Source organism: Polypterus senegalus, chromosome 10 (genome assembly GCF_016835505.1).
Source record: "Polypterus senegalus isolate Bchr_013 chromosome 10, ASM1683550v1, whole genome shotgun sequence".
NCBI classification, from domain to species: domain Eukaryota; kingdom Metazoa; phylum Chordata; class Cladistia; order Polypteriformes; family Polypteridae; genus Polypterus; species Polypterus senegalus.
The window spans coordinates 176,398,246-176,412,231 of NC_053163.1; the positions used below are offsets into that span (position 1 = coordinate 176,398,246).

The window sequence follows — 13,986 nt, forward strand, 5'->3', positions numbered from 1 at the left end:
AAGTTAACTCTTAAAGCGCTCAAGTAAAAATGCATATCTACATGAATTATTTCCACTTCTTTTATATATACAATGCACTTGGACAAATTTTCTCTATAGATGCAACTCAACTCGAAAAGCCATTTTGTATGGAAGCTTCCAGAAATCGCAGCTGCTTTGAACTGAGAAAAGCAATGCTTTTGTTCCAGGAAAAAAAAAAAAAGCTAAGAGGTCTTCTTCTGGGAATATAACTACATAAGTACTCCTTAGAGAAATAGAACAAAAGTTTCCATTTCTGGTTCCCCACAGAAATGTACCAACACCAGCACTTGGAGCCAGTCAGGTTAAAGACAGCAATTCTTGGTGGCTCACTTTAAAGCCAGTAGAAAGCGGCTGTAACTGCCACATTTAAATGCTCTTTATTCCTGTTGTCTGCTACCGGCACACTGTGACTCTTCCATTACTGCATCTCAGCTCATCAACATGCAAAATTCAAACGCTCTGCCATTTCTGATGAGTATTTTTTTTTTCTTAAAATTGTTCCTGACTTTAGGCAATACTTACATTTAATGTACCAATATTTTGTCGGAAATCATGTCCCTAATAATTTAAATCATCCTTTTCATTTTTTTTTAACAAAAAAGTTTTCCCAGCTGATTCTGGAGTTCATCAGGGATGTGTTTTTGCTCCTACTCTCTTCAATGCTCATATGGACTGGATGTTAAGCAAGGTCATGGGGTCCAGTGGCTTTAGGGTATCTGTTGGTGAAGAAAGATTCACAGATTTTGACTTTGCTGAATATGCTGTGATCTTCGTGGGGTCAATGGAGGCTCTGATCGGGGCGCTCGAGAGAGACTGAGCGAGGTGTCTGAGTATCTGGGCTTGCAAGTGTCCTGATAGAAAACAACATTCAGGCCTTTAATGACCTCTTGGGCATGGCCTTCAGCAGTGTGTTTGCCTGCAGAGAGAGTGTTGACCTTGTCGAGAGGTTTACTTACCTTGGCAGTGACATTCATGCCTCTGGTGACTCTTCCTGTGAAGTCACTAGATGGATTGGGAGAGCATGGGGGGACTTGAGGTCTCTGGAAAGGGGTGTGTGGCACTCCCAATATCTATGTCAAAGGATGAATCACAGGAAAATTAATGGAAGGAATTATTAAGGATAAGATTGAGCACAACACATGGCAAGGACAGGAGTTATTCTGAACAGTCAGCATGGGTTCAGAAGAGGGAGGTTGTGTTTTACTAACAGGCTGGAATTCTATGAGGAGGCAAAAAAAGGATACGATCAGAGTGGAGCAGATGATATTTATCTGGACTTTCAGAAAGCATTTGATAAGATGCCACATGAGAGGCTGGGCATCAAGTTAAAAGAAGTGGAAGTTCAGGGTGATGTTTTTAGATGGGTGCAGAATTGGCTCAGACACAGGAAGCAGAGGGTGATGGTGTGAGGAACCTCATCAGAACTGGCTGATGTTAAGAGTGGTGACCAGCAGGGGTCAGTGTTAGGGCCGCTTCCATTTTTTAATGTATAGAAATGATTTAGATAGGAATATAAGTAACAAGCTGGTTAAGTTTGCAGATGATACCAAGATAGGTGGATTAGCAGATAATTTGAAATCCGTTATATCATTACAGAAGGACTTGGATAGCATATAGGCTTGGGCAGATTTGTGGCAGATGAAATTTAATGTCAGTAAATGTAAAGTATTACACATAGGAAGTAAAAATATTAGGTTTGAATACACAATGGGCGGTTGGAAAATCGAGAATACACCTTATGAGAAGGATTTGGGAGTCATAATGGACTCTAAGCTATCAACTTCCTGACAGTGTTCAGAAGCCATTAAGAAGGCTAACAGAATGTTAGGTTATATAGCACGATCTGTGGAGTACAAATAACAGGAGGTTCTGCTCAACCTTTATAATGCACTGGTGAGGCCTCATCTTGAGTACTGTGTGCAGTTTTGGTCTCCAGGCTACAAAAAGGACATAACAGCACTAGAAAAGGTCCAGAGAAGAGCGACAAGGCTGATTCCAGGACTGCAGGGGTTGAATTATGAAAAAAGATTAAAGGAGCTGAGCCTTTACAGTTTAAACAAAAGATGATTAAGAGGCGACATGATTGAAGTGTTTAAAATTATGAAGGGAATTAGTCCAGTGGATCGAGACTGTTATTTTAAAATGAGTTCATCAAGAACACGGGGACACAGTTGGAAACTTGTTAAGGGGAAATTTCGCACAAACATTAGGAAGTTTTTCTTTACACAAAGAACGATGGACACTTGGAATAAGGTACCAAGTAGTGTGGTAGACAGTAAGACGTTAGGGACTTTCAAAACTCGACTTGATGTTTTCTTGAAGAAAGTAAGAGGACAGGACTGGCGAGTTTTGTTGGGCTGAATGGCCTGTTCTCGTCTAGAGTGTTCTAATGTTCTAATGTTCTAATGAAGTCTTTAGAGTCCTGGTGCTTCCTGTCTTACTATATGGTTGCGAGACATGGACGCTATCTGTGACCTGAGACGAAGACTGGGCTCCTTTGGTAGTGTATCTCTCGGGAAAATCCTTGGGTACCGTTGGTTTGACTTTGTGTTGAATGAGCAGTTGCTCATGGAGTCCCGAATGAGGCACATTACCTGAATTGTGAGGGAGCGTCAAATCGTAAGATCCTCATTGTTAAGGATTTTGATAGGAGTGGCTGGACCAGGCCAAGGCGCCGCCCATGTAACACCTGGCTGCAGCAGATAGAGGGTCATTTCTGGAATGTGGGACTGGATCACGTGTCTGCCTTGGTGGTTGCCAACACACTGTTTGCTCTTCCTGTCTGAGCTGGCAGCATTGGGGAAACAGACAAGAAACTTTAGATACCTTAGAGCACGTTCTTCTCTCTTGTCATAAATAGCCAATGAAAAACGTGCAGAATGAGGGTATGTGAAAATGCCTGGGTGCAAAGACCAAGTAGTGAGATCCAGATCGGCGTAACCATCAGGGGGCACCTCTTTGCCCTGACTTCAGACACATCTCACCCACAAACAGGTCCAAGTTCTTTAAATAAAGATTTATTAACAACAATACTTCTTCCAGGCTTCAAATCAAAAATACAGCACACACCAATTTGTTTGTCTTCTTCCATTCCCCTCCACAAGCATCGCTTACTCACCCCCTACCAACTCTGGCTCACCTTTCAGGAGTGAGATGTCTTATTTTATGCCAGACCTGGGAGTATGTCCGGGGTTATGGTGTTACCAAACAGAAGCACTTCCGGGTCAAGTGGAAGTCCTCTAAAACAGGGGTTTTCAAACTCAGTCCTGGAGACTCACTGTGGCTGCAGGTTTTTGTTCCAATCAGCTTTTGTTTTTAATTGGACTCTTGGGCTAATTAAGTAAACTGTTACTTCCCACTGTAAGAAAGACGCTATATAGCGCCCGACCCGACACAGATTAGACATGGGAGGCACTTGTAAAATTAAATAAACTTTTTATTTTCTTCATCTGTGGGTTACGCCTTCCCCGTACCCACAGACACAACACAGTCTCAGGCACACAATAACACAAATCTCGTCTTCCTTCTCCACCACTCCACACCAAGCTTCGTCCTCCTTTCACCCGACTCTGGCCGCTGAGTGGTGGTACCTGGCTCCCTTTATAGTTCACCAGGAAGTGCTCCAGGTGCTTGATCCCTTATTTCCGGCTGCACTTCTGGGTGTGACAAATTGGTTGCCCACACGGGCTCAGGAGTCCCAAATACAGCGCCCCCTGGAGGTACCTGTGGGATCCAACAAGGCTGCACCCAACTCCAATTCCCAGGATGCCGAGGCACTGTTCCACCCCAGGGAGGTGGCCAACTAGCGTTCAGGGGGAGGTATTGCAATGTCCATGGCCGCTCCCCCTGAATATAGTGTGCAGGGGCATCCTGGCTAGGTAAGGACGCCAAGCCCCTGTTGCACCACATTCTATGTTTTGGGAAAAAGGTCTTGTGGACAGAAGAGACAAAGATGAACTGGCATCAGAGTGATGGCAAGAGTGAAGTTTGGAGACAAAATAGGAGTGCCCAAGATTCCAAAGCAAACCACTTCATCTGTTAAAAGTGGGGTGTTATGTCTTGGGCATGTATGGCTGCCACAGGTCCTGGCACACTTCCCTTCATTGATGATGAACTGCTGACGGCAGTGGCACAATGAATTGTGAGGTGTGTAGAAACCTCTGATATGCTCAAGTTCCACCCAATGCCTCCAAACTCACTGGATGGATTTCTATGTGCTCCATCAACTCATATCCCATCTCTCCTCAAGTGTTACATCAGTAACAATGTTTGCTATAATAATATTTATGTTAATGTATCTTCTCATATCTGAATTAGTTGTCCTCCAGGTTCTCCAGTTTCCCATTTCCATTCATGGTAGGTCAAGTGAGTTCTGTGATGACCGGCTGTCCTGCCTAGTTATTTAATTTCAGTAGTTTCTACATTACCACTAGAATGGTCTTCCTCTCCCCTAACCCTGAGTCCGACAAATGGATGGATATAAATATGTAACCTTTAACGGTGACATTCAGTCTCCACTGCATTGGGATTTAGTTTCAACCAATCCTGCAATCGGGGACAAATGTATTCCTTTAAGTTGAGTTTAGTTGTCTTCTTCAATTAGCTGGCCTTTTTTGTTCTAATATTAGAAACAGAAATATTAAGTCCAAGAAATGCTTATCATAGCTTTTCAAGCATCATTTAGAGTATTTGTTATTATTTTTTGCTTTTCATTAGTTTTTTTCTCAAAGAATTGTCACCCTTAACTGAATCAAATTAGTGACATTTAGCAAATCATAGTGAACGAAAGATCAGATATGTCAAAGTGATTTTGTCATTGTGACCATATGCAAGAAAGTACAAATACATATGAAAATTAAGTGTGGACGTTGAATTCAAATTTCGTTTTAATATAGAAATCCCCCTACAGCACCGCTCAGGTTTGGGCTTAGAAAATGATATGGTATGGTTGTTATGACTAGGAGTCCCAAGACTAGGGTTGCCAGATTAGAAAATTAGAAATATGGGACACATTTAAAATCTCTCTCTATATTACTATGTATATAAATTTATACATGCCCCTACACACCCAGACCAATATTTTATATACAAGTAGAGACATAAGTTAAAAACATAAAGCAAGGATTTTAATGGGTTATGAGGAAAACAAGAGTAAAATAATTTGAAAATTATTTAATACAAGCTGGGCGGCATGGTGGTGCAGTGGTAGCGCTGCTGCCTCGCAGTTAGGAGACCTGGGTTTGCTTCCCGGGTCCTCCCTGCGTGGAGTTTGCATGTTCTCCCCGTGTCTGCATGGGTTTCCTCCCACAATCCAAAGACATGCAGGTTAGGTGGATTGGTGATTCTAAATTGGCCCTAGTGTGTGTTTGTGTGTGTCCTGTGGTGAATTGGCACCCTGCCCAGGATTGGTTCCAGGATTGGTTCCTGCCCTGTGTTGGCTGGGATTGGCTCCAGCAGACCCCTTGTGAACCTGTGTTTGGATTCAGTGGGTTGGAAAATGGATGGATTAATACAAGCTAAAAAAAATCTGTAAAAGTGAAATCATTTGAAAATATTTAGTTAATTCAGACAACATAGAAATATGATTATTATTTAATACATAGAAAAGTGAGCTGTGGCAAGTACTAACAACACACTTTGTTGACTCCGTATGTTGCAATGCTGATACAGAACTGCACAGCAGCGCGGCTGGAGAGCAAAACAGTGAGAGTGTCGCCGTCCTCAGCCAACCAGAGCAACTGAACAAGTTGCAAACAGGCAGCAAACACTCGTGTCCTTGTTCCATTTGGGTTATTTTCATCAAGAGAATCTGAGAAAAGAAAGTATAATTACTTATAAAGTTACAGCGAAGTACCGTAGGAAGGTAGTAAAAATACAGTGGGATGCAAAAGTTTGGGCAACCCTGTTAATAGTCATTATTTTCCTGTATAAATCGTTGGTTGTTACGATAAAAAATGTCAGTTAAATATATCATATAGGAGACACACACAGTGATATTTGAGAAGTGAAATGAAGTTTATTGGATTTACAGAAAGTGTGCAATAATTGTTCAAACAAAATCAGGCAGGTGCATAAATTTGGGCACCATTGTCATTTTATTGATTCCCAAACTTTTAGAACTAATTATTGGAACTCAAATTGGCTTGGTAAGCTCAGTGACCCCTGACCTACATACACAGGTGAATCCGAGTATTTAAGGGGGTCAATTGTAAGTTTCCCTCCTCCTTTAATTTTCTCTGAAGAGTAGCAACATGGGGGTCACAAAACAACTCTCAAATGACCTGAAGACAAAGATCGTTCACCATCATGGTTTAGGGGAAGGATACAGAAAGCTGTCCCAGAGATTGAAGCTGTCTGTTTCCACAGTTAGGAACATATTGAGGAAATGGAAGACCACAGGCTCAGTTCAAGTTAAGGCTCGAAGTGGCAGACCAAGAAAGATTTCGGATAGACAGAAGCGACGAATGGTGAGAACAGTCAGAGTCAACCCACAGACCAGCACCAAAGACCTACAACATCATCTTGCAGCAGATGGAGTCACTGTGCATCGTTCAACCATTGGGCGCACTTTACACAAGGAGATGCTGTATGCGAGAGTGATGCAGAGGAAGCACAAACAGAGCCGCTTGAGGTCTGCTCAAGCACATTTGGACAAGCCAGCTTCATTTTGGAATAAGGTGCTGTGGACTGATGAAACTAAAATTGAGTTATTTGGGCATAACAAGGGCGTTATGCATGGAGGAAAAAGAACACAGCATTCCAAGAACAACACCTGCTACCTACAGTAAAATATGGTGGTGGTTCCATCATGCTGTGGGGCTGTGTGGCCAGTGCAGGGACTGGGAATCTTGAGGGACGCATGGATTCCACTCAGTTTCAGCAGATTCTGGAGACCAATGTCCAGGAATCAGTGACAAAGCTGAAGCTGCGGCGGGGCTGGATCTTTCAACAAGACAACAACCGAAACACTGCTCAAAATCCACTAAGGCATTCATGCAGAGGAACAAGTACAACGTTCTGGAATGGCCATCTCAGTCCCCAGACCTGAATATAATTGAAAATCTGTGGTGTGAGTTAAAGAGAGCTGTCCATGCTCGGAAGCCATCAAACCTGAATGAACTAGAGATGTTTTGTAAAGAGGAATGGTCCAAAATACCTTCAACCACAATCCAGACTCTCATTGGAACCTACAGGAAGCGTTTAGAGGCTGTAATTTCTGCAAAAGGCGGATCTACTAAATATTGATTTCATTTCTTTTTTGTGGTGCCCAAATTTATGCAACTGCCTGATTTTGTTTGAACAATTATTGCACACTTTCTGTAAATCCAATAAACTTCATTTCACTTCTCAAATATCACTGTGTGTGTCTCCTATATGATATATTTAACTGACATTTTTTATCGTAACAACCAATGACTTATACAGGAAAATAATGACTATTAACAAGGTTGCCCAAACTTTTGCATCCCACTGTATATTTTTATTACGAAATTTGAAAATGAACTAAATACGGGACATTTGGGTGTCCCTGAAAAGTCAATATGGGACAGGGGACAAAATTGTCAAATATGGGACATGTCCCTTTTATAAGGGACGTCTGGCAACCCTACCCAAGACACGTAGGTAACAAAAAGTTGCAAAAGCACTTCTAATAATGTCCACTAGAGAGGGATATAACACCAAACCTGGGCAGATAAACAGGCAAACACAAAAACTTCATAAAAATAAAATTATTCTTCACAAAAACATGCTCAGTCACATAGTGAAGCTCTGTAGAGCACAATGTCAAAACGGAGTTGAGTAGAAACTCAAAGCAATCCAAGGCAAGTGCAGAATACACAAATCAAGATGTGTAATCAAAAACAGCACATGAAAGTCAGAAATCTCAAACTAACAAAGGACAGAAAAGGCACAAGAACTAATCAAACTCCCAGAGAACATTCACAATAAACCACCAGAACTATGGGAGACCCACCAATTTATAAGCCGGATAGCAGTTCCTCTCAGTGTTTGGCAGGTGAACCGCCCACACAAAACACTTGGAATATAGCTGAGGCATCGAAAACTTAAACACAAGCAATGACAGCTTAACACAAATAAACTTTACTAGCTGTGTAAGCCCGTGCTGTAAAAAGCACAGGGTCCTAGAAACTATTGAAATCGTCAGAAAAAAAATTGAAATGTTGAGATGTCAGGTAATTGAAAGGAACTACTCTGGACATCTCTCTCCTAGGAGGATTCATTTTGCAGATGTACTCGCATCGTTTGTGCATTAGTGGCAAGCGACTGTCTTTCTTCGGAGGTTTCGTTTTGCTGACGTGCTCGCCTCGCTTGTGTATTAATGGTGGGATGAAAAGTTAAAGGGATACTGTTTTTGCCCATGAAGCAGGTGACTCTTTCTTCTGAGGTGTCACTTGTGTATCCTCGGAGGTTGAACCCATACCCAGACTCCACGTCTCACTTCCAGCACGCACACTTCCATGCGTAGATGTTTATAATATACATATCAAAGAGCCAAACACGAATGAAGATGACATAAAACATACATTTTTGGGGGGCCGGGTTGTACTGGATTGGGTCTTGGCTGCAACTCAACAAAGAAATATTGAAATCCTTATTATTGTTATAAGTCTCTACCCTGAAAAAGTCTAAGCCATGAGAACACTGGTTTTGTGGCTTTTAGAATATTTGTAGTCAATTTTCTTTTTTTCAGTGCACTCTAGAAGTTAGTATGATTTTTTATATTTTTTGTTTTTATTAATGTCTCCATGCTACCATCTAGTTTTTATGTTATGTAGCCATTTCCTGGGTTCCATTATTTATACAATATTCTGTTATGGGAGAAGTTGCAGTTCTGTGCATCGTAACGCTTCACAATCCATCATTGATTTAGATAAACACACTTCCTAGAACTCTTCTTTCTAGTATTTTTTGATCTCAGATCCTTACTCTTCTCTTTGACTATGATCTCTGGTTTACATTATGGTTTTAATATAACAGAAAGTTTTCGACTCATTGGTATCGACCCTGTCAGAGATGGCTGGGCAGGCGACCCGGCCGGGATGCCCAGGAGGACCGGAGGAGGGCTTGCGCCTTCCCCAGACCATGTGGGGGCGACTACCCTGGTTGCTTTGGGGACCAAGGGTAGGGAGGTTGCAAGCTCAACCCTGTAGGAACCCCGTGGTTGCCGCCAGGGGGCGCCCCACTGCCTTCGGAGCCCTGGACCTTAGCACTTTCCCGGAGGTGCTGGGGTGAAGAAGACTGGGGACACCCGGAGTGCTTCCAGGTGCACAGCTGGTGTCAGGAAGCACCTGGAGCCCATCTGGGCTTGTATAAATTCAGGGCTCGAGTCAGGTGAGGAGAGGATGAAGCAGGAGAAGAGAGAGTGGAGGTGGCCCGAAGAGAAAGGTAGATAGTGTAAGAGGCCTGGACTTTTGGTGAAGTCTTGGGGTTTGTGGTGCACTTTGAACTTTGTAAATACTGTAAAATAAACGTGTGGTGGTGAATTTGCCATGTCTTCCTGTCTGTGTCCGGGGCTTAGTCCACAACCCTTATTATGTTCTTTGATTACAATTAATTTCTTTGTCTGGTGCTTTCAACTGCTTCTCATTGCTCACTTCTCCAGCTTTACATTTATTAATCATGAACTTTGGCTACTATTGAAATAAAATACAAGAGGATTTCCCCTTCCCTATCTTCTGGTTTTACCGATAAGGATTAAATAATACCCATCGTTGAACAGAAATGGAAAACAGGATATGCGGATTCAACATTCAGCAGTCTCGTGCTTTACCTTAGATTAATTAATATATATTTAATTCATTAATTAAGTACATTTATACAGCACTTTTTCTTGGTAATCAAAGTGTTTAACATAAACTGAGAGGAGCGACCAATATGTAGCACCCACCTAGATGATGTAATGGCAGCCATTATGGCACCAGTATGCTAACCAAACATTAGCTACTAGGTTTTGAAGTTGTGAAAGAATGAGAGAGCCAATAATGGACAGGAAATGATTAGGGGGCTAGAATGAGCAAGGCCATAACCTGCAGTTTAGCCAGGACTTTGGGGAACACCCTACTCTTTATGACCACAGAGAGTTAGGACCTCGGTTTTATGTCTCATCCGAAGGACGGCGCCATTTTTACAGCACGCTGTCTCTGTCACTGCCTTGGGATCCACATTCAGACCACAGGTTAAGCGCCCCCTGCTGGCCACACCAACACCTCTGCCAGCAGCAACCTAAGCTTTTCCTAGATGGCCTCCCATCCAACTACTAGCTGGGCCTGAACAGGCTTGCACCTAATAATATAATACTGGGTGACATCATTCAGGATGGGGGGCTACACATTAGTGGGGGGTGAAGTAGTTCCCCACTAAATATGTAAAGCACTTTAAGTAGTTGGAAAAGGGCTATAAAAATTGAATAATTATTAGGTTAATTGCCCAAATTAAAATTAGTTTGAGTGGCCCTCATTCAGGGCTGGTTCCTCCTGGGATAGCATGACCCTAAATGGAAGAAAGAACGTCAACATTTCTTAGACAGGGTGGGTATTTAAAATGAATGCTGCTATTAAAATTATTTAGTAGTAAAGATTTTTACTATAAAATATTGAACAGATTGTGCTAGACTTCGGTTATCTTAAGCGTTTTTCTTACATTTACTATATTTTTAAAATACTTGGCTTTTCCTTTGAATATCTTAGTTTATAGTTCACATTAGATGTCAGTTTGTATTTAATAATATGTTAAGATACAGGATTACATCCTCAGGAGACTTTCTATGAGATGAAAATAATTTTAAAAGTGCAACACATAATGTCGTTGTATTAAAAGTCAGATACAAATTCTCCGTGTCTCTGGTGTTCAATTAAATACAAAATGGTTTTTTGCTTTATTTTTTAAAATATTAAAGTCTGTCATTCACTTGGGCACAGAAGTCAATGAAAATTTTTAATTCAAAAATTGAGAGTTACAGAAATCTTATGTTCATAAAAGGATCACAGTTTTTTTTCACACACTTGACTTTTTAATAAGGGATACAGTATATATATATATATTTGGAATCCTGGTTAGGATTGAACAGGGATTCTTACCCAGCCAGGGGACCAGAACGATGAATAAGCTGTGATGACTGCTGAATATTTTTTGATTAGGTAGCCATTTGTATACCCACTGGGCATGCTGGTAACTGGTGATCCTGGAGTACATCCCTTTTGGGTTCTGTGGGTGCCACCTAAGGGTGATGCAGGGGTTTAAATCCCTGCTTTGTGGTTCTTCCCCCCTGACCCAAAAGTACTTTCAAAGGACCATGTCCTAGCACTAAAAGTACTCCCGAGTCGGATATAAAAGGATCCACTTCTCCTCACCTCATTGAGTCAGCGTCGGGAGGTAGTGGGCGACACTTATCAGGAGGGCTGAAGGAGAAAAAGAATCTAGTGGTCATACTTCTGTCATTTTGGCTGTGTTCACTAAAGAGTGTTGGTGAGGAATACAGATTCTTTATTTAAACCCGAAATTGTGTTGGGTGATATTGTGTCTGTGGTTTGGAGCTCAGTGGCACCCCCTAGCGGTCACAATATATATGTTATCAACCAAGAGGAATGTATAGGGTGCCAGCTGGGTCACATGTTTGCTGAAATGATCATTTGAAACAAAATAACAGATGTATGATAATACGGAAAGCAACAAAATGCAGCTTCAACCGTTGGCTGGAGAAAAGGGCCTCAGAAGAGTTGTCAAGCTTCAGAATGAAACTCCATCTGGTGGGTGGCTTGTACCCAAATGAGACACCTCCTTCTGGTAGTAGCCTTTTGTTATAGTCCCTGTACCGGAAGGAGTAGAGTCTGTTACCTTCACTGGGCATCCTCTCAGAACTGTTGGTAGAAAAAGAGACAAGACAGTTGGTAATGGTGCCTCCTCGCTTCCTGAACAAGTACAATTTCTAGGATATTACAATCCAGCCTTATTACTGGGGCAATAAAAAGTATTACACACTGCCACAAAAGTCACATTTTAGTGCATTTTCTTGCATTGTCGTTTTTTTACGTTGATCATTAAAACTATATTGTGAGACAATAAAATCTGGAATAGTTATGGAGAGTATGTGTGCATATGTCCTAACCAGGTTTCCAAATATATATATATATCCCTTATTAAAAGGTCAAGTGTGTGAAGAAAACCTGTATCCTTTAATGAACATAAGATTTCTGTAAATCTCATATTTTGCATTACAAATTTATCTATCTATCTATCTATCTATCTATCTATCTATCTATCTATCTATCTATCTATCTATCTATCTATCTATCTATCTATCTATCTTATAGTAGCTTCCATATCTATCTATCTATCTATCTTATAGTAGCTTCCATATCTATCTATCTATCTATCTATCTATCTATCTATCTATCTATCTATCTATCTATCTATCTATCTATCTATCTATCTATCTATCTATCTATCTATCTATCTATCTATCTACCAACTTGTTTATCAAGGTGAGCATGAATTCCACCAGAATCCCATCCTGGGCAGGTTGTCAGTCCAGCACAGACTACATACTGGGCTGATTTAAATTTAGATGACAAGTGATCTGACCTCTTTACTGTACATATTCTGTTTTAGATACACACAAGACATGCCTGCTCCATACAAATGTATGAAACTCCACTAAGGGAGAGCATCTCTTTAAAGATGTTGTGTATTATGGAGTGGAGAGCTATGTCTTTTATTTGAAAGCTGTCTTATTGTCAGAGATGTGAAATGCCGCCCTAGCCAGGAAGTATTCTATAATTTATGTCCATCTGATAAAGTTGGATAATTAATGCATACACTTTGTTTCTCTCTCTAATTTCAGCAATTGTTCAACTGCCAAGCACTGCGAAAACTGAGTATGCCTGACAATGATCTTTCCAACCTGCCAACAACCATTGCCAGCCTTGTGAACCTTAAGGAGCTCGACATTAGTAAAAATGGTAAGGCTGGAATGACTGTGTCCTGTGTCTTACTGATTACTGATTGCTGTGCTCGTATTGCTGTGTTTGCCAGGGGGGCATCATGCAGAGATCGAAGAATGGACAAGTTAAACCAACTGGTATACTGTGGTGGATTGTCACCAAAAAAAATTTTCATCAATATTTTTAATAAAGTTTCTGTGTCGTTTTGCTTGGCTTTTCTCTACATGTTAACTTCCTTAATTATTTTGCAAGTGGAAAGATATTTTGTTAAAGGAACAACGAATGACACAGACAGCCCACATATTCATGCATACGATCTGTGCACAAAAAAAGTGCATTAAGAAAAGAGATATTGTCAAAAACCCTGGACACATCAAAACTTTCATTTATTTGATTTTTAAAATAAGTAATAATTGTTAGGTCTAAGCCAGTGTCACTATCCTGGCTTTAGTTTAAATTCCTTTTATAACTCCTTTTTAATTTTTTGTCCTTTCTTTATTCATTTATGCTAATATAGTTATTTATTATTTGTATAATGAACTTTTTATTGATTTCATTTATTATTTAGTTTCCATGTTTTATATGCGTGTTCTGCCATGTTGCTTGTGCTTTGTGGGTGAGGCTACCTGTTATCTTCATTAAGAGACTGCTCAAGGCCCTATAAAGGCTCACAGGGACCGGCAGTTCCTCAGCAGTACATTGTATGCACTTTGGAGTTGGGTGAGGTAGATTTGCTGTTTCTTTGTCTGGCTCTCTGATTTGTGATTTAATTGTGCTTATGTTTCTTGGATTACAATTTATGGATCGTGGATTGGTCTTTTTTTCAGGAATGCCTTTTACTCAAATCCTTTTGCTTGATTTTTAATATTTTTTTTGAGTATTTTGTTCTACTTTTTTAAAGACTTTTTATTGCATTAGTCTGTACAAGCCAGGGGTTGATGGTAATCCCTTCCCTAATGGGTCATTCTGATTATTTTTTGAGTCTGTCCTTATATTTTTGAGT

At 40.7% G+C, this 13,986-nt stretch overlaps 1 protein-coding gene across 8 annotated transcripts in view; it reads left to right on the top strand.

Moving 5' to 3' along the window:
• The window catches only part of lrrc7 (leucine rich repeat containing 7), a 495,776-nt gene that overhangs the window by 238,509 nt on the left and 243,281 nt on the right, over positions 1-13,986 (top strand). For all 8 annotated transcript variants that reach the window (XM_039767825.1, XM_039767819.1, XM_039767821.1 and 5 more), the window contains exon 4: positions 12,884-13,001. In XM_039767825.1, coding sequence (XP_039623759.1) covers positions 12,884-13,001 — 118 coding nt within the window. The remainder of the gene's footprint in view (positions 1-12,883; positions 13,002-13,986) is intronic.